At 35.9% G+C, this 22,694-nt stretch overlaps 1 protein-coding gene across 1 annotated transcript; it reads left to right on the top strand.

The window, feature by feature from the left end:
- Window positions 1-1,240: 1,240 nt before the first annotated feature.
- Window positions 1,241-2,173, top strand: LOC119537192 (olfactory receptor 52B4-like). The gene has a single exon (XM_037839748.1). It carries the CDS (start codon window positions 1,241-1,243, stop codon window positions 2,171-2,173), a length of 933 nt encoding a protein of 310 aa, XP_037695676.1.
- The last annotated feature ends 20,521 nt before the right edge of the window (window positions 2,174-22,694 follow it).

Genomic DNA, 22,694 nt, shown 5'->3' with positions numbered 1-22,694 from the left:
CATATATATCTGAGCTACTTAGCCAAATATATTAAGATACTCTTTAATTTATTCTACTCAGAAGCCCCATAAACAGGGTATTTTTATTGTGTTTCCATTTCTTTCTCCCAGTGAAAAGGGGACTGGAGGACATGGCTCCCTTCTCAGAAGGTTCCCTCTGAACCCAGTCTACCTGGAATATTTTATTAAGCCTATCTGCTTATATACCCATCTCCCTTTCAAAGGATAAACCAAGTTATGACTTAGGCACATAGCATGATGGCTAAAAAACAGTCACTGCTCAAAATATGCTTGCTGAATGATTAAGTTAATGAATGAACAAATGTATGCCTGGAAGTAAATGTTGAAATTCCTTGTTAATTTCCATCTGCATGAGTATCTTCCAAATATCAAGCACTTCAAACTTTTTTCTAATTTCAATCGTTTCAAAACTTAGTTCCCTAATGTGTGAACATCAGGAGTGCCACAGCTCAGGCACAGAGTCCCCACAAATGTTATCACCTAAATAAAGGTCTCTTGACACTTCCACAAGTGAGAAACTGTATTTGGTGAAGTCAGAGAGATTTCAAGTCCCATCTCCATTAGTTATTGGTTTGTGACATTCAGCAAGTGATTCAAATTCTGAGTCACTTTCCTCAACAATAAAATGGGGATAATATCCACGTCCTAAAATGGATACTAATTCTGTGAATGGAAAAGTGCAAAGCTGTGATCAAAACCTTTTACAATCAGCACAAATCTGCCTTGACCACCACTACCCCCGTCTCTTCCCAAATATTCCTATGCACCAGCCACACTCAACTGAAAACACTTCATGAACATTCTGGACATTGATCTCTATAAACATGTTATCCTGTACTGCTCTCTGATCTTTTCTTAACTAATTTCATGGTCAACTACTCAATTTCAAGGTTGAGTTAAAGTATCATCTTGATACAATCTTCCCAGACAGACATAATATATCCTGTGTATTCACAACCTCTGTTTGAAGCAGAAATACATACAATAATATCTTTTAAAGTGATTAGTTGGGGGTATGTGTATCTTCTAATTAGATTGCCACTGATTAAAAGACATCACAGACAATATATTCTTCATTTTGTATGTTCCTTAATATTTTCATATGCAAAAGGTAGACTATGCCTAAAGTTCCTAGTGACTTATGAAGAACATTCAATATAAATCTGCATTTTCCTTTGTCACTACGAACAGGTGAGATCACAGGCAATCTGCTCCAAGCATGACTACCTTAAACCATAGTGGGGTCAGCCATACAGTCTTCCGCTTGCTGGGCATCCCTGGCCTAGAGGACCAGCACATGTGGATTTCCATCCTCTTCTTCATTTCCTATGTCATTGCCCTGCTTGGGAACAGCCTGCTAATCTTCAATATCCTCACAAAGCACAGCCTCCATGAACCCATGTACCTCTTCCTCTGCATGCTGGCCAGAGCAGATGTTCTCTCTACATCCACAGTACCTCAGGACTTGGCCATCTTCTGGTTCATTCCTGGGGAGATCTCCCTAGATTGCTGCATCACTCAGCTCTTTTTCATCCATTCAACCTTCATCTCTGAGTCAGGGATCTTGCTGATGATGGCATTTGACTGCTACATTGCCATATGCTACCCACTGAGATACACAATTCTTACACACAGCCTGATTGGAAAACTTGGATTGATGATATTTCTGAGAAGTTATGGCACAATTTTCCCCATAGTATTTCTTCTGAAAAGACTGACTTTCTGCCAAAGTAATGTCATTCCACACACCTTTTGTGAACACACTGGCTTGGCCAAGTATGCTTGTAATGACATTCAAGTGAACATCTGGCATGGGCTTTTGGTCATGGTGTCAACAGTTATCTTAGATGTTTTGTTAATTTTTGTTTCCTATCTGCTGATTCTCTATGCCGTGTTCCACATGCCTTCCTGTGATGCTCATCACAAAGCTTTCAACACATGTGGCTCACATATCTGCATCATTATCCTGTTTTATGGACCTAGAATGTTTACAACCCTTACTCAGTGGTTTGGACACCACATTCCACCTCATATCCACATTTTATTGGCCAATGTCTGCATTCTAGTTCCACCTATGCTGAATCCCATCATTTATGTTATAAAGACCAAACAGATCCTGGATCAGGTGGTTCATGTGTTATTTACAAGGTAGAACTAAATTAGGGGTAGATTGATGGTTCCATTCATGAGTCAACTTGACTAGATTATGGTATGCAGTTGTTTGACCCAATTGTCCCTGTGAAGGTATATTGTCAATTTAAATCGTCACTTAGTTGATTGTATCTATGGCTGATTACATCTACAATCAACAGAAGAAACTTCCTTCTACAGTAGAGAAATCTGAGAAGTCAGTTGAAAGTATTAAAGGGAGGACAGATGATTTTAGCATTCAGAAAGAAATTTTATCTCTACTTCAGCCACCCAGCTTCCCCTGGGCAATTCATCAAAACCTTCTTCAGAGTTCTCTGTTTGCAGCCTATCCTACAGAATTCAGACTTGCCAATCCCCACAGTTGTGTAAGCTAATTTTTATAATAAATCTCCTAATATTCACATAATATATATGTTTGTATATATGTATATGTGTGTGTGTGTATATACACATATGTGCGCTTCTTTGTGTGTGTGTGTGTGTGTGTGTGTGTGTGTGTGTGTGTGTGTATGTGTCTATCTCTTCTGTTTCCTGAGAACCCTGATAAATACAGATTCAGTACTGGAAAGCTGTGTGCTGCTGTTACAAATAACCAAAAAAAGAGAGAGGCATGGGATTGGGTAATGGGTAGAGGCTGGAAGAATTCTGAGGATCTTGATAGAGAAAGCCTACATTGCTTTGAAGAAACTGTTGGTAGAAATATGGATGTTAAAAGGTACTTCCAATGGGACTTTAGAAGAAATGATGAATGAATGTTATTGTAGATTAGAAGAAAGTAAATCCTTGTAATAAAATGGAAGAGAACTTGGCAAAATTATGTTCTGATGTCAGATTGAAAGTGGAACTTTTAAGCAATGAACTTTGATATTTAGCTGAGTAGATTTTCAGGGCAAGCATGGAAGGTGCAGCCTGGCTTCTCCTTGAAGCTTAAAGTGATGTGTAATAGTAAACATATAAGCTGAGAACTGAATTTCATAAGCACAAAGAAACCAGACACTGGAAAATTCTGAGCCTATCCAGATAGTGTGCTATGAGACTTGGGCCAGAAGGGGCTCCATCAGGGACATCCCTGAGCTTTGGGAAAGCAAGTCCCTGGAGAATATGGCTTCATGTGAAACTTTAAATGAACCAGCCAATTCACTGGAAAGCCCATCTATCTGATGATTTCGACCCCTATGAAGAGCACACAAATGCAACAAGACTTTTTGTGAAATTTACATGAGCAGAACCACTGCCAGACTGAACTGAAAGAGACAGAGAAGGGACATACTGAAAGAATAATGACTTCAAGGGCCAACTTATGGAAGCCAAGGTCTGGACCAAAGGGAGCTCCTCAGCCAAGAGAAGGGGCCTACACTTATGTGTGGAAAGGTCTAGTCCCCTACTGTGCTTGGAGGGGGCAGGCCTTACAACCCATAGTACTCAGAAAGTGCCACTATTCCAATGCTCATAGGTGGTGGGACCTTCACCTTAGTATTCAGGGAGAGCATGGCCACTCTGAAAGTGCTTGGAAGGGATGGGGCTGCTGCTCCAGCAATGCTGAGACCAAACCATCAATACATACTTGACTCTCAGACTTTAAAATCTAAGGGAGTTCACCCTGCTGGGTTTCAGAATTGTTTGGGACACATGACCCCTGTTTTCCTTCCCATTTCTCTCTTCTGTCATGGGAATGTTTATCCTATGTACATCCCACTATTGCATACTAGAAGCAGATATCTTATTTTCTAAGTTACACAGGTTCACAAATAGAGGAGAATTTTGCCCCTGAATGGACCGTACCCATAACTGATTTTGATGAAACTCCCTACTTTGCATTGTTACTGAAATACCTTAAGGCTTTGGGGATGTTGTAATGGAATGGAGGAATTTTGCAAATGGAAAGAACATGTCTTTCTGGGGTCCAGATGGTGGACTGTAGTGGATTGAATTTTGTACCTCAGTTTGGACATGTTCTTGGTCTTTGTCTTCATTCTGATGTGTGTGCTTTTACTATTTTACATTCTGCATTACATAAAAGCAATGTACAAGTGATCCAGTTTTTCTGCATCCTCACCATGATGTGATGTTGTCACTTTTTTAATTTCAACTATTCTGATAAGTGTGTCTCATGGTTTTAATTTGCATTTTCCCATGGACCATCTTTTCATGTGCTATTTGCTATCAGTATATCCTCATCATCAAAATGTCTCATTTGATTTGCTAATATATCATTGAGGATTTTTTCCTCTGCATTTATGAAAGATTAGTGTGTAATTTTCCTTCTCAATAATATCTTTCTCAGGTCTTGGTATCTGAGAAACGTTGACCTCATAGAGAAGAAGTGTTGCCTCCTTTTCTATTTTCTGGAAGAGATTGTAGAAAATTGTTAAATTTTCTTCTTTAAAATTGGTAGAATTCAAAATACACTACCTGGGCCTTGTGCTTTCTGTGTTAGAAAGTTATTGTTCATTTAATTTCTTTAATGGACATCAGCCTAATCTGATTATCTATTCTCTTTGGTTGAATTTTGATACACTGTGCTTCTAAAGAATTGGTCCATTTTATTAAATTATAAAATTTGTGAGACAAAGATTTATAATATATTTTATTATTTATGTAATATGCACTGTATCAGTTGTTGATGGCCCCTCTTTCATTTCTGGTCTTAATAATATGTGTCTTCTGCTTTTTTTCTTGGTTCACCTGCCTAGAGTTTTGTCAATTTTCTTCATCTTTTCAAAGTAACAGCTATTGGTTTTCTCAATTTTCTCTATTAATTTCCTGTTTTCAAATCCATTGATTTGTGCTATAATTTTTATTCTTTCCCTTCATCTGCTTATTTTGGATTTAATTTGCTCTTCTTTCTAAAGTTTACTAATGTGGAACCAATGTGGATTATGATTTTAGATCTTTCCTTTTATCTAAAAATGCATTCAATTCTATAAATTTTCCTCTAAGCACTGCTTTTGCTGCATCCTCCAAATCTTGATAAATTTCATTTTCATTTACATTTAGTTCAAAATATTTTTCAATTTCTCTTGAGACTTCTTTGACCCATGTCTTATTTAGAAGAGTGTTGCATATTTTCCAATTATTGGGGGATTTTTCCAGCTACCTCACTGTTCTTGATTTCTAGTTTAATCCCAATCAGTCGAAAAGCATACATTGCATGACTTCTATTGTTTTTAACTTCTTGAGGTTTGCTTTGTGCCCCACAATGTAGTCTATATTGGTGAATGTTCCATGTGAGCTTGAGAAGAGTATGTATTCTATTCTTGTTAGATGGAGTATTTTTGGTGAGAAACCCTCTGCTTTTGTTTATCTTGGAATGTCTTAAACATATCCTCATATTTGAAGGAAAGTTTTACCAGATATGGAATTCTTGGTTGTCAACTTTTGCTCTTCCAGTACTTTATGTCATCCTCCATGGTTTGTGATGGGAAAATGGTACATAATCATATGGAGAATCCCTTGTACTTGTTGAGTTGCTTCTCTCTCGCAGCTCTCATAATTCTCTCATTATCTTGGCACTCAATACTTTGGTAATGATATGCCTTGGAGAAGTTCTATTTAGGATAATCCTGTTTGGAATTAGTTATGTTTCCTGGATATGTATATTCATTTCTTTAATCAATTTGTGGACATTTGGGGCCATTGTTTTCTTCATACTTTCTGTCCATTTCTTTTCCCCTCCTTTCACTTCCATAATTGAAATGTAGATAGATTTCATGTTGTCCCACAGGTCCCTTCAGCTTTGCTCACTTTTTTTCATTCTTTTTTCTATATTCTCTTCACACTGAATGATTTCCATTGCCATATTTTCTAGTTCAATAATTATTCTGCCTGTTCATAATTGTTGTTGAACAACCCTAGTGTATTTTTAACCTCTGCTGCTGTTTTTTTCTTCCCCCAAAATTCTGTGTGGTTCATTTTAAAAGTATGCATTCCTCCTTGTTTCATTGATCATCTTCTTCATTTCCTTTACTTTCATGCCCATGTGTCCCTTTAACTCACTGAATTTTTTTAGGAGAGTTGGCTTAATGTTTTTATTGTTTGTTCCCACATCTGTGCATCCTCTGTTGTTTTATTTTGCCCTTCGTATGGTCCAACTTTTCCTTTTTCCTTACATGCCTTGCAATCTGTTGTTGATGTCTGGGTATCCGATTAATTTCATGCATGAACCATGGAAGTCACATTCTCCCTCTTACATAAGGTTTTACTGTAGATTGGCCATGGTGAGGCTCTTTTTCAACTCTTAGCCCAATTTATACTGAACCTTTAGAACAGCCCATGGTTAACAGTGCCATTCTTCTCAGGACTATCTAAGCCTGCATTTCAACCTAGGCATGCACAGTAACTTTCATGAATTCCCAAGTATGTGTGATGGATCAAGCACCAAAAAAAGGAGCTCCTACCTCCAGCTTCTCCTCCCAGTGCCCTCATCTGTGCTCTTTGTTTTTATTACAGTATTTTCCTTCCTGGTAGGTATAGTTAGTTCAGCTTCACTCCTACATTCTGTTCTGCCATTTTTCCCCAGATTTCAGCATTTTCTCTATTCTGCTCGCTCTTCACATGTTGCTTTTTTGCCCCAGTAACTTCCAAATAAGGTAACCAGGCCTGTGCCTTTAGTCTGTCTTCCATGGAGCCAGGCTCGGTCTATATACAAAAGAATCCAATATTTTGTTTAGGTACACAAGTATCCAGGCCACAGGGACTCATACTGAAAATGTACCCAGTATACCACCCGTTGCCATGAGTGAAATAGGCCCCAGGGACATGCACTTGAATGCATACAGGTCACCACACTGTAACCAAGGATCAATGAGGCCCCAGGGGCTGCCAAGCTACAAACATGGGTTACATAAATTAGGGGTATAGAGAAGGGCCCTGTTCCCTGACTTTGTCCCATCAATCTTCTACCATTTTTAGATATTGTTTTCCTACTCAGTATACATTGAGTTGTTCTCTACTTTTGATTATCTTCCATAGTTTAAAGGAAGTTGATTCTGCCTTTATTTTTACTGTTTCTAAGGGTGAATTATCACTAGCACATCTCACACTGCCATCTTGAAGGTGTCAATCCTCTTGGATTATAATTTGGATATTACTTTTGATCTATTCTTTTCTTTTCCTCTTCAGAAACTGCAATTATACTTATGTTGGATCTCCTTTGCCTGTCTTCCATTTCAACCATTTTTTCACTGACTCACATTTCTTTTTTTACTTATTTCCTTCTCATGTTTTGAAAGAATTTCTGCTTTTCTTCAACAAGATTTATTAAATGTTCAGGCAAATCTATTCTCTGGTTGGAACCCTCCAATTTAGTCATTTCTGAAATGATTACTGTTCTGTTCAATTTTTAACTATTTCAAACTACTCTTCATTTCTTTCTTCCTATTTTCCCTACATTTTCATTCTTAGGGTGTGAAATACTGATTCAAGGAAGCTTATCTATTTCATTTCCCAGATGATGCTTGGTACTAACAAATAAAAGAGGAAAAAAAATGAAAAATCATGTAATAATCTCAATATGTGATGAAAGAGAATTTAACAAAATTATATGCTCATTCTTGATAAAATTCTCAGAAATCAGAAATAGAAGAGAACTTTCTCAATCTGAAAAAGTTCATCTACAAAATCCTTCAGCTAACATCCACATTAAAGTGGGGGCTTTGGTCAGTGCATTACACTGATTAAAAAAAAACAAAATTAAATAATAATGTAAAAGAAAAAGTAAAATTATCTTTCTTTTTAGATAATAGATTGTTCCTGCTGAATAGCTAAGGAGTCTACAAAAATGTTACTAGACCTATTATGAGTTTTTCAAGATTATGGAATACTTGTCAATTACAAAAATAGCCATATGATTGTGTAACTATAAAAAGTGGGGCAAAATATAAAAAAAATTATTGACATCAAGAAATCATATTTCACAATAAAATTAAAATAAGATGTGCAAGACCACTACAATGAAATATAAAACACAGCATAGAGGAATTTACTAAAGAATATAAATACATGGAGGATATATATCATGTTCATAGATTGGAAGATTCAGGATTATTAAGATATCAATTATGCCTAAACTGCAGGACAGAATTAACACAATCCCCATTAAAATTTGAAAACAAATATTTTAAAAGAATGACTAAGTGATTCTAATGCTCAGGATCTACAATAGTTGAAGCATGTTTGAAAAGAAAGAACACAGTTTGAAAATTTATACAACCTCACTTATAACTTTATTATATAGTTACAGTAATCAATGCAGTTTGGTAGCAAAGATAGGCAACTGAGATAGACAAGTAGGTCAAAGAATCATAATACAGAAGTTAGAAATAGATACAGACATGTATGGTTACTCGATTTTTGACAAAGGCAACAAATCCATTCAATGATTAAAGGGAGTCTTGAAGAGATTTTGGAACTTCTTGATAATCATTCAGAAGAAAATAAGCCTGAACCCTATGCTCAGTACACACAAAATTCAATTCAAGATGAATCACTAACAATTATGAAAATAAAAAATTAAAATCTTCTGCAATGAAATACAATAAAATATATTTTTTCTATCTTATAACCTCCAGGTGGTCACATACTTCTTGTACAGGTACAAAAACCACTAACCACTAATAAAAAAATATATTGATAAGCTGTATTTCATTAAATTCTTGAAACTTCTGGTCATCAGAAGACATTGTTAATAAAACTAGGAGTCAGCCGATAGTCTTGGATAAAATATTCACTATATATACAACTGAAAAAGACTTTATGTCTAAATTATATAAAGAACTCCTATACCTCAATTATAAAAAGACAATCAGCAAAATAAAGAAAAAGACAATTTTTAAAAGGCATCACAAAAGAACATATACAAATGGCTACTAAGCACACAAAAGGATGCTTGGCAAGACTGATTGTTAGGGAAAGAAAAATAATTATATACTGAACAAGACACTACTTCTACCACAAGAACTGATACAACTACTTTGGCAAACTGGTAGTATCTATTTAAACTAAGTGTACAACTATCCTATATCATGGAAATCTTATGAAGTATACTTCAAACAAAATATAAAAAATAAATATTTTAAAATACAAGCACACAAAGAAAGAAGAAACACAAGTGTAAAATATGGTAAAACAAAACAGATACAGGTGTTCCAGTTGCTGGAATTAGCCAACAACAAAAAAACTTATGAAGAGTTCAAAGAATATAACAAAGAATCAAATTGAAATTCTAAAACTGAAACATATCATTTCTGAAGTCAGACATCAGTAGGTGAATTTAAGAAGAGAATAAGAATGTCTACTTCTGGCAAGTGGCTTAACAGGGGTCGTAATTATCAAAATGAGTAAATTATATGAAACAATGATCTTCAAATGTTGGAAAACAGGCAGTACAATACAATGGTTCCTAAGAAAGAAAGGAAATAAGGTGAGATTTCCAAATGCCCTAAATTACCATCTGAGAGTTTCCTTGTAGCATCCAAGATGCAAAATCCAAAGCAAAGCTCAGAATTGAAGAAACAGAGTTGAGAATTCAGGGAGGCCAGGAAGCTCAAGTTTGCAGGACACAGGAGTGGAGAGGTGCGAGATACTCAGGGACAGAGAGAAAGCTTTGGATATATACAGAGCAGCACAAGCCCATAAAAAGAAGCTGACAATGCAGTCCCATTCAGGCTCACATAAGGCAGAGAGGACCCAGCATGTTGCATTTTCTTTAGGCTGATCATCTTAATAAGAGGGCTAAGGTCTGAAGGAGACAACTAGCCAAAGCAGACCCAATTTGAAAAGACAGTGAGAGGCATTTTAGCTTTGTGTTTCTTTTCATTAGCTCTTGGCATTTAGGAAAATCTCTCATAACACCAGTTAACACAAACTTGAGGACAGACTTTCTGGGACTAAATCCCAGAGTTATGTTTAAAATATTAAAATATAGAGTATGCAGCAAAATACTAAAAGAAAACAAAGAAACAGGAAATGGTAGTCCACCCAAAAGAACAAGGAAGAACTCCAGAAGTGATCAACAAAGTGGACCAGATATTGGAATATCCAGAGAGAGACTTTTAAAACAAAAGATCCTAAATATACTCAAGTATTAAAGGAAAACATGGAGAAATAACTCAGAGGATATGAAGAAAACAATGAGTGAACACTAAAGAATCTCTTTGAATTCTAAATTAAAAAAAAAAAACAGAAAAATTGGATTAGAAGAACATAATAACTGAAATAAAAATTCCCTTAAGAATTACAATAGCATATTGGAAGTGGCAGAAAGAATAGGTGCTCTCAAAAACAAGACAACTGTAATTATTCAGGCTGAGGAGTAGAAAGAAAAAATAATAAAGAAAATGATCACAGCCTAATAGTCCAGTGGGACACCAGCAAGTACATCAGTATGAGCATTGTGAGGGGTGCAGAGAGAGAAGGAGCTGAAAGAGTATTCAAAGAAATAATGGCAGACAATTACCCAAATTTAGTGAAAGACATGAATATGAAATTCAAAAAAACACAACATACCCCAATCAAGATAAAGCCAAAGAGAACAATGCACAGAAAGACTTATCAAAATGTCCAATATAAGGTCAAAGAAAGAGTACTGAAACTTACAAAAACAAAAAGCAACAATTTATGTACAAAAGAATCCCAAGAAGATTGTGTCAATTTCTCACCAGAAAATATGGAGGCAGAAGACAGTGGTACAAAACCTACATTGTTGAAAGAAAACAATTGTGAACTGAGAATTTTATCTCTGGCAAGACTTTCTTTCAAAAATGAAGAAAGATTAAGTCATTCACAGATTTTAAAAAAAAGCTGAAGGAGTTCATCACCACTAGACCTGCCATATAAGCAATGCTAAACAAAGTTCATTAGACTGAAAGGAAAGGACAATTGACAGTAGATCAAAGTGCATAAAGAAATAAATATATACAGTAAGGTAACTATATGGGCAATTAAAAATGCCTGTATTAATATTGTATTTTTTTGGTATGTAACTCCACTTGTTATTTATTACAGGGGTTGCAATGTAAATACATAAAAAGTAATGAGAAATCTATTCTTTTGGGCCAACAATGTACAAAGGTTAATTTGGAACATGTACCAAAAAAAAGGTGGGAGAGGGGAGAGGAATCCAAGATTGCTAGTTAGGGAGAGGCTTGGCTCACTTCACTCCCATAAAAACAACTATGGAAAAGGCAGAAACTGTCCAGAACAACAGTTCTGGGGCTTTGGGGACTGGGGGAGGGGGGGATGTTACATAACACTCAGGAAAGTGTGGGCTGAAGAGACAGAGAAGCTGTGGTGAGACATCATGAGAAACCACCTTCAGGCCCAACTCATCCCATTCCCTATTCTTGGGGCAGAAAAAATCAAGGTAAACAATCCCTGGATACAAGGTGGGCAGGCAACTACACACTGAGAGAATCATGGAAGTCCACTTCCCCAAGAACAGGGAAGGACCCAGTCTAGCACTTTTCCAGCTACTGGCCAGAGAGTATGGGTTGCTGGGACCTTTGGTTTCAAAACCTGGCCTGGTGCTGCTATACCATTGTCTGGATCCAGCAAGGAGCTAAGAAGAGATTGCTTTTGAAGGCTGAGGGTAACAGGTTGCCAAAGAAAGCATTCTGCTGGCAGGTGAGAAAAAGACACCTCTAGGAACACATCTAAAAGGCTTTGGGGTGAATACAGCCATAGGATGGGAAGACCAGGAAAGTGCCCACTTGGGGAGTGTAATTAAAGGCTTCTTGGCACTGTTACCAACCTTCTCCCTTGGGGCAGTGTGAAACTGGAATGTACTCCCTTCATGTATCACTGGTCCAGCACTGGTTGGGTAATACTGATAAACAAATTGTCAAAGAAGAGCATTGAAACAAACCAGTCAACAACAAACTCTTTCATGAGACAGAGAATACAACCATCAGAGTAAACTCACAAAGGAGAGCCAATGCTCAGACATTGGCAAAAAATTACAAGACACGCCAAATAGGAAGAATATATGGCCAAGACAAAGAGTAAATTAAAAAGTTGAAGGAGACACAGAATTTGGAAAAACTAATCAAACATTCAAAGAAATTTCATAAACCTTTCAATGACATGGCTAAAGTGAAAAGGATATCATGACACTGGCTGAACATAAAGAAGAATTTGAAAGCATGAAAAGAAAAATAACAGATCTTATGGAATGAAAGATATAACAGATGAAATTTAAAATACACTAAAGGCACACAACAGCAGATTTAAAGAGGTATAAGAAAGGAGCAGTGAGCTAGAAAACAGACCATTTCAATTTGAGCAGACAAAAGACCAGAAAGAGAAAAGAATATAAAAAATGGAACAGAGGATCAGGGATTTGACTGACAACACAAAGCTCACAAACATTCACATCATGGATGTCCCAGAAGGAAAAGAGAAGGGAAATGGGGCACAAGGAACATTTAAGGAAATAATGGCCAGAAATTATGAAAGACATATTCATGTCTGAGAACCACAATCCATTTAACCAAACTGAATAAATCTTAATAAACCCCCTCTAAGACACATATGAATCAGAATGTCAAATACCAAAGATAAAGAAAGTATTCTGCAACTAGCAAGAGAAAAATGATTCATTACATACAAGAAATGCCCAATAAGACTAAGCCCCAATTTCACATCAGAAACCATGGAGGTGAGACGTACTAGCATATCTTTAAAATAGTAAAGGAGAAAACCTGCCAGCCAGGATTTCTAAATCCTGCAAAACTGTCCTTCGAAAGTGAGGGAGAGTTTAAGATAGTCACAGACAAGCAGAAGTAGAGAGAGTTTGTTAACAAGAGAACTGCCCTACAAGAAATACTAAAGAGAGTCCTCCAGTTTGAAAGGAAAAGACAGGATAGAGAGGCATAGAGGAGAGTGTGGAAATGAAGAGTATTAGTAAAAGTAACTAAAATAGTATAAAGAGAGACAAAAATAAGATATGACACATAAAATCCAAATGGTATAAAACACATAAAATGGTTGAATTACTGCCATAACAGTAATAACATACACTGTTAATGGCTAAACACACCCAATAAATAAACATGGACTTGCAGGATTGATACAAAATATATATAAGCCACCTATATGTTATCTATAAGAAACTCACCTTAGACCCAAGGACACAAATAGGTTGAAAGTGAAAGGCTGAAAAAAGATATTCCATAGAAAAATGAATCCAAAGGAAGCTATGGTAGCTATAATAATATTAGATGAAATAGACTTTCAATGCAAAGCTATTATGAAAGATAAAGAAGGATTGTATATACTAATAGAAGGAGAAATCAAGAAGAAATAACAATCATAAATATACATACACCTAACCAACATGCCCCAGAATAGCAAAACTGAAGGGATAAACAGACATATCTACAAAAATAGTTGGAAACTTCAATACACCACTCACGTCAACAGATAGAATATCTAGACAGAGGATCAATAAGGAAACAGAGAACATGAATAAATTGATAAATAAACCAGATCTAACACATACATACAGAATGCCCCCTCCCCAAACAGCAGGATATACAATTCTTCTCAAGTGTCAATGGATCATTCTCTATTTACATGCTGGTAACAAAACAGACTTCAATAAATTTTAAAAGATTGAAATTATACAAAGCACTTCCTCTTGTAATAATAGAATGAAGTTGAAAATCCACAACAGTGGAGGACTGAACAATGAACAAATTTATGGAAGTTAAACAACACACTCTGAAACAATCAGTGGGTCAAAGGAGAAATTGAAAGAGAAATAAGTAAATACCTCAAGGCTGATAAAAATGAGAATACAAAATATCAAAATATATGGGATGTGTGAGAGGGACATCTATAGCCCTAAATTCCCACACTGAAAAAGAAGAAAGAGCTAAATACAAAGACCTACTTGTATCCTAGAGGAAATGGAAAAAGAGATCAAACTAAACCCAAAGGAAGCAGAAGATAAGAAATAACAAAGATTAGAACAGAAATAAAAGAAACTGAGAACAAAAAAATAAAAATACAGGGAATCATCAAAGCCAAATAATTGGTTCTCTAAAAAGATCAACAAAATTGACAAATCGTTAACTGGACTGACAGAGAAAAAGGAAGAAGATGCAAATAAATAAAATAAGAAATGAAGGGTGGGCATTACTACTGACCACACAGAAATAAAAAGGTTCACAAAAGGATACTATGAACAACTGTATGTGAACAAACTAGACAACTTAGATGAAATGGACAACTTGCTAGAAACACATGAACAACCAACACTGACTCGAGAAGACACAGAAAACCTCAACAAACCAATAAAGAGATTGAATTTGATTCAAGAGATTGAATTGGTCTTCAAAAACCTCTGAACCAAGAAAAGCACAGGGCCACATGGATTCACAGGTGAGTTCTACCCATCATTCAAAAAGAATTAATACCAATCCTGCTCAAACTCTTCCAAAATATTGAAGAGGAGGAAACACTAGTTAACTCATCGTATGAGCCCAAAATCACTCTAATACCAAGGCCAGATAAAGATACTACAAGAAAGGAAAATCACAGGCCAATTTATCTAATGAACATTATTGCAAAAATCGTCAAATAAATACTTGCAAATCAAATCCAATAACAGATTAAAAGAATTATACATCATAATCAAGTGGGTTTTTTCCAGGTATGTAAGGGTGGTTCAACACAATAAAATCAATTAACATAATACACCACATGAAAAAATCAAAGGAAAAGAAACACATGATCATCTTAATTAATGCAGAAAAGGCATTTAACTAAATCGAGCATCCTTTCTTGATAAAAACACTTTGAAAAAGAAGACTAGAAGGAAACTTCCTGAACATGATAAAGGGCAAATATGAAAAACCCAGAGCTAAAATCATAATCAACATCAAAAGACTGAAAGCTTTCCCATTGAGATCGGGAACAAGACAAGAATGCCCACTGTCACCACTATTATTCAACACTGTACTGTAAGTTCTAGGTAGAGCAATTATGCAAGGAAAATAAAAGGCATCCAAATCAGAAAGGAGGTAGTTAAACTTTCACTAATTGCAGATGATAAGATGCTGTACCTAGAAAGTCCAAAAAATCTACAACAAAGATATTAGAGCTAATAAACAAGCTCAGTAAACTGGCTGGATACAAGACTAACATACAAAAATCAGTAGTGTTTCTATAAACTAGTAATGAGCAATATGAGGAGGAAATCAGGGGGGAAATTCCATTTAAAACAGCAGATAAAAGAATCAAATATCTAGGAATAAACTTAACCAAGGATGGAAAGGATGTGAGTTTATTTGCAGAGTTGGCCAAGAGAAAGAGGCCTCATCTGAGCAACAAAAGAGGTTCTCTAATGGTGGCTCTTAGACAAAATTATAAGTAGGCTTAGTTTCTCCTTTGCAGGAGTAAGTTTCATATGAGTGAGCACCAAGTTTGAGGGGCTTGTGAGAATATCAGGAGTTCCCCAGGTGGGGAAGTTTAATTTTTCATATTTTTCCCCAGTCCCTAAAGGGGTCTTTGCAAACACTTTTTAAAATTTTCTATCCAAAATATTTTGGGGTGCATTGGGATATCATATGGTCAATTGATTTTTGACAAGTTTCCCAAATCCACACAAGTAGGACCAAGCAGTCTGTCCAACCAGTGGTGCTCGGAGAACTGGATATCCATATCCAAAAGAATGAAAGATGATCCCTATCTCACACCATGTACAAAAACAAACTCAACATGGATCAAAGACCCAAATATAAAATCCAGAACCATAAAACTGCTAGCAGAAAAGGTAGGGAAGCATTTTCAAGATCTCATGGTTGGCAGTGGTTTCCTGGATCCGGCACCCAGAACATAAGTAATGAAAGAAAAAGTAGATAAATGGGACCTCCTCAAAACTGAATATTTTGCACTTCAAAAGACTTTGTCAAGATGGTGAAAAGAGAGCCTACTCAATGGGAGAAAAATATTTGGAAACCACATATTTCATAATGGTTTAATATCCAGGATATGTAAAGATATTCTACAACTTAATGTAAAAAAGACAACCCAATTTTTAAAATGGGAAAAAAACTTTAATAGACATATTTCCAAGGAGGATATGCAAATATGAAAAGATGTTCAAAATCACTAGCTATATTATGAGCAGAATGCTTAACTAAGTTGAACTTAAGTGTCTGGAAATGGACAGAGGTGAAAGTACCATATTTTTGTGAGCATAACTAATAGTGATGAATGGTGTGCAAATGTGGTGGAAAGGGGAAGCTTAGAGTCACATATCTCACCAGAAGGAAAGTTGGAGGTTAAAAGATGAGAATGTATAAAACAGTCAATCTTGTGGTGGACAATGACCAAGATTAACTGTACAAATATTAGAAATCTCTTTCATGAACTAGAACAAATGTATGACATTGAAGTTAACAATAGAGGGGCATATAGGGAAAAAAATGTATATCTATTGCAAACTATGTACTACAGTTTACAGTAGCATTTTAACATTCTTCCATCAATAGTAACAAATGTACTATACAAACTATGAGTCAATAATAGAGAAGGGGTGGTTAGGGGTATGGGAGGATTCAAGTTTTCTTTTTTGTCTTTATTTCTTTTCTGGAGTAATGAAAATGTTATAAAAATTAAAAATAAATCACTAGCTAATACGGAAACAAATCAAAACTACAATGAGATATTGCAAACCTACTAGAAATGGCCACTATTGAAAAAAAAGAAAACTACAAGTGTTGAAGAGGCTGTGGAAAATAGGAACACTTATTCATTGTTGGGGAATGTAGAATTATACAGCCACTGTGGAAGGCAGTTTGGTGGTTCTGTAGTAGCTAAATTTAGAACTGCCATATGATCTGAAAATTCCACACTTTTAAGAATGGCTACCATTAAAGCAGGAAACTACAAATGTTGGAGAGGATGTGGAGAAATTGGAATACTTATTCACTGCTTGTTCTGACTTGCTAATGCTGCCGGAATGCAAAACATCAGAAATGGATTGGCTTTTATAAAAGGGGGTTTATTTGGTTACACAGTTACAGTCTTAAGACCATAAAGCATCCAAGGTAACACATCAACAATCGGGTACCTTCACTGGAGTATGGCCAATGGCATTCAGAAAACCTTTGTTAGCTGGGAAGGCATGTGGCTGGCATCTGCTCTGGAGCTCTGGTTTCAAAATGGCTTTCTCCCAGAACGTTCCTCCCTAGGCTTCAGCTCCTCAGAAATGTCACTCTTAGTTGCTCTTGGTGCATTTGTCCTCTCTTAGCTTCTCCAGAGCAAAGTCTGCTTTCAATGGCCATCTCCAAAATGTCTCTGTAAGCTGAGCTCCTCTCTCAGCTCCTGTGCATTCTTCAGAGTGTCCCTCTTGGCTGTAGCAAGCTTGCTCCTTCTGTCTGAGCTTATACAGTGCTCTAATAAACTAATCAGGAACCATGCTGAATGGGCAGGGCCACACCTTCATGGAAATTATCCAATCAGAGTTATCACCTACAGTTGGGTGGGGCACATCTACATGGAAACAACCCAGTCCAAGCATTTCAACTTAATCAACACCAATATCTCTGCCCTCAGAAGACTGCATCAAAGAACATGGGTTTTTCTGGGGGACATAACACATACAAACTGGTATAGGTATATACTCAGAAGACCTGAAGGCAGGGATGCACACAGACATTTACAGAGTGATGTTCACATAGAATTATGCACAATTGCCAAACCAGGGAAACAACCCAGCTGTCCACCAAACACTGAATGGAAAAAAAAAAAAAAGTGGTACACACATACTATGGAATATTATTCAACTGCAAGAAAAGATGAAGCCTTGACTCATGTAACATGGATGAACCTTGAAGATATTATGTTGAGTCAAATAAGTCAGGTACAAAAGGACAAATATAGTATGACCTCACTAATATGAACAACATATAACTAGCAAACTCGTGGTGTTAATATCTAGAACTTAGGTTAACAGAAGATAGAATAAGGGCAAAAAATGTAGAGCTGATGCTTAATTTGTGCAGAATTTGTAACAAGGATGATTTTAAATGTTTGGAAATGGATAGAGGTTATGGTAGCACATAATAGTGAGTGTAATTAACAGCACTGATTTGTGGTTCTGATTGTGGTTGAAAGGGAAATTTGAGGTTATGTATGTCTCTAGAAGGAAAGCCAGAGGATGAAACATATGACTTAATAATATAGTGAACCCTCCTGTGCATGAATGTGCTCTAGAATTGACTGTGGTGATGACAGCATATTTCTGTGAATATATTAGAAGGCACTGATTGTACACTTTAGATGGATTGTATGGTGTGTGAATTTATCTCAAAACTTCTTTAAAAAATAAGCAAATATGTCAGGGAGGTCAGAGGACATATGAATAGTGTATGTGTATATTACTGAAGACAAGTTGGAATGAAATAAAATATGATTGTTATAGATTTAACGTGTTAAGTTTTAAACCCATGGTAACCACAAAGAAAGACTTTTTTAAAAAACAACCTTTAAAATGTTAATGTAGATGAAGGAAAATACAGAGAACTACAGCAAATCAAGAAAACAAGGCATGAGCAATATGAGAATATTAGTAAAAAGATAGAAATTTTAAAAAGGAACCAAACAGAAATACTAGAGTTGAAGACCACAATAACCAAAAGGAAAAATACCCAGGAGGCTTTCAAGAGCAGAATGGAAATGGCAGAAGAAAGAATCAGTGAGCTTGAAGGGAAGACACTTGAAATGAGTCTGGATGAGAAGCACAAAGAAAAAGGAAATATGAAAAGTGAAAATAGCCTAAGATAGCTATGGGACACTATCAAACACACCAGTAAATGCATTATGGGGGTCACAGAAGGAGAAGAGAGAGAGAAAGAGGCAGAAGGAATAGTCATAGAAATGAAGAGAACTTCTCAAACTTAGCAAGACATAAATATGCAAATCCAAGAAGCTCAGAGAACAACCAAAAGGATAAACATGAAGAAAAATACACCCTGTCATATATTGTTGATACTATCAAATGCAAAGGATAGGAGAGAGTTCTGAAAGACACAAGAGAAAAGCAATATGGTATATACAAGGGAGTCCCAATTAGAATGAGCACCAATTTCTCATCAGACACCATGGAGGTAAGAAGGCAACGGGTGAAATATTTGAAGTGCTAAAAGAAAACAACAGCTAGCCAAGAAATTTGATTTTGACAAGACCCTCTTTCAAAAATTAGAGGGATGCCCAAACTGTCTCAAACACATTCCTACAGAGGTGGAAGTGGGGCTGCTTGAGAGTCCTGTAATTTTTCCAGCCTGCAGGTAACGGGGGCTTAAAAATGGCTCCTCCACAAGAGAAAAAGGGGGACAAGGCCCAGCCCAGGAAGTGACTAATATTTAAAGAATTCAGACCTAGCAAGAGAAAAGCAATCCATAACATACAAGGGAAGCTCAATAAGACTAAGTTCAGTTTTCTCAGCAGAAACCATAGAGTTGAAAAGGAAGTAGTATGATATATGTAAGAAGCTGAAAGAGAAAAGCTGCCAACCAAGAATTCTATATCCAACAAAACTGTCCTTCAAAACTGAGGGAGAGTTTCAAATATTTACAGATAATCAAAACCTGAGTTTGTGAATGAGACCTGCTTTACAAGAAATACTAAAGGGAATGCTACAGGCTGATAGAAAGACAGGGAGAGAGAGGCTTGGAGAAGAGTATAGAAATGAAGATTATCAGTAAGGGTAGCTAAAAGGTTAAAAAGAGAAGAAAAGAATAAACTATGACATATAAAATCCAAGGACAAAAAGGATGACAAATGTATTGCCATAGAGTAAAAGCATTGAATATTAATGGATTAAACTCCCCAATAAAAAGACATATACTGGCAGAATGGATTAAAACAAAAAAACAAACAAACAAACAAAAAAAAAAAAACAGGACCCATCTGTGCTATCCACAAGAGACTCATTTTAGAGCAAGGACAAAAACAATTGAAAATGATGGTTGGAAAAAGATATTCTATGCAAACAGCAACCAGAAAAGAGTGGGGGTAGCTATACTAATACCAGACAAATTAGTCTTTAAATGTAAAACAGTTAAAAGAGACACAGAACACTATGTATTAATAAAAGGGAAAATTCATCAAGAAGAAATAACAATTATAAATATTTATGCACCTAGCTAGAGTGCCCCAAAATACATGAGGCAAACACTGGTAACACTAAAGGGAAAAATAAACACCTCTACAACAATAGATAATCAATACACCACTCTCTCAGCAATGGATAGAACATCTAGACAGAGGATCAATAAGGAAACAGATCTTAAATAATATGATAAATGATCTAGTCTAAACAGACATTTACAGAACAATGCATCCCACAAAAGCAGGATATGCATTCTTCTCAAAGTGCACGTGGCTCATTCTCCAGGATATACCACATGCTGGGTCACAAAGCATGTCTCAATAAATTTTAAAATATTGAAATTCTACAAAACACTTTCTCAGATCATAATGGAATGAAGTTGGAAATCTATAACATGGAGACAGCTGGAAAATTCACAAATATATGGAGGTTAAACAAAATACTCTTAAAAAAACCACTGGGTCAAGGAACAAGATACAAGAGAAATCAGTAAATATCTTGATGCAAACGAAAATTAGAATACAACATAACAAAACTTATGGGAGGCAGAGAAGGCAGTGCTGAGGGGGAAATTTATTGCCCTAAATGTCTATATTAGAAAGAAGAAAGAGTAAAATTGATGACTTAACTACTTACATTAAGGAATTAGAAAAAGAACAGCAAACTAACCCCAAACAAAGAGAATGAAAGATACAACAAATATTAGAGCAAAAATAAATGAAATTGAGAACATGAAAACAATAGAAAGAATCAACAAAAGGAGAAGTTGACTATTTGAGAAAATAAAGTCAATGGACATTTAGCTACACTGACAAAGAAAAAAGATATAGGATGCAAATAAATAAAATCAGAAATGGGAGGGGAGACATTACCACTGACCCAGCAAAAATAAAAGGGATAATGAGAGGATACTATGAGCAACAAGCTAGACAACTTACACAAAACGGACAACCTCCTAGAATCAATTAAACAACCAACGCTGACTCGAGAAGAAATAGAAGACCTTAACAAACTAATCACAAGTAAAGAGATTGAATTAGTCATCAAAAAACTCCCAAGAAGTTTTCAAAAGAAAAAATGGTAGAAGAAAGTACTGCTTTGACGGTAATAACTTAAATGTTAATGGATTAAACTCTCTATTCATAGGGGAAAAAATACAATTAATGCAAATAGAGTGTATACTTAACATTAACATTGTAACATTCTGTCATTAATTGTAAAAAATGCAATATACCAAAGCTAAACGTCAATAACAAGGGATATAAGGGACGGGTATGGGATCTTTTTTTTCTTTTCTTCTTTCTTTTCTGAAGAATGGAAATGTTCTCATACAGATTATGGTGGTGTATGCATAACTGTGATTATACCAGGAGCCATTGACTGTACACTTAGGATGGATTGTACGGTGCATGAATAAATCTGTTTAAGAAAAAAAACAGGAAACTACAAGTGCTGGAGAAAATGCGGAGAAAGAAGAAGTAAAAAAATGAGAGGGAGATTAAGACATTCTCAGATAAAGAAAAGCTGAGGGAGCTCAACACTATTAGACCTTCCCTACTAGCAATGATAAAGGGAGTTCTTCAGACTGAAAGGAAGGGACATGAGAGAGGGGTTCAATGCAGCATGAAGAAATAAAGACCTGTGGTAAAGGACACCATTTGGGTAATGATAAACGCCGGTGTTATTGTATTGTATTATTTGGTATATAACTCCACTTCTTACTTCCTATAGGTGCTAAAATGTGAATGCATAAAAAATAATGATAAATCTCTGGAACTATACATAAAATATGCACAAAGATATAAGTGATAACAAGTACAAAAAATGGCCAGGAGACAGAGGGGTACAGGAAAAGTATATGTGCATGCTATTTTACTTACGTTGGTTTCAAACCAAATATGATTGTTATACATTTAAGATATTAAATTTTGACCCCCTAGTAACCATAAGGAAAGTAGGTGAAAAACATATACAGATAGAAATGAGAAGGCACTCAATAGGGTACAACACAGAGAAGCAAACAAATATAAAAGTAGGTATTAAGGGAAATGAGAGAGGGAAAAAAGGTATAAGACTTACAAAGTCTAAATAGCAAAATTGCAGAAGAAAGTACTATATTATCAGTAGTGACTTAAAACAGAAATGAATTAAACTCCCCAGATAAAAGGCAGAGATTGGCAAAATGTAAAAAAAGAAGCATGACCCAGCTCCATGCTCTCTGTAAGAGACTCACCTTAAATTCAAAGATACAAGTAGGGTGAGTGGATGGAAAAATTACATCATGCAAGTAGTAATCAAAATAGATCTTGGTTTGCTATAGTAATATTGAATGAAATACACTTTCAGTCAAAAAAACAGTTACAAGGGAGCACCGTCCAACCGACCTAGCAGGACCCTCGGGGAT

Source organism: Choloepus didactylus, chromosome 6 (assembly GCF_015220235.1).
Source record: "Choloepus didactylus isolate mChoDid1 chromosome 6, mChoDid1.pri, whole genome shotgun sequence".
NCBI lineage: Eukaryota > Metazoa > Chordata > Mammalia > Pilosa > Megalonychidae > Choloepus > Choloepus didactylus.
The sequence above is the reverse complement of the archived record's forward strand: the minus strand, read 5'-3'. Positions and strand labels throughout refer to the sequence as shown.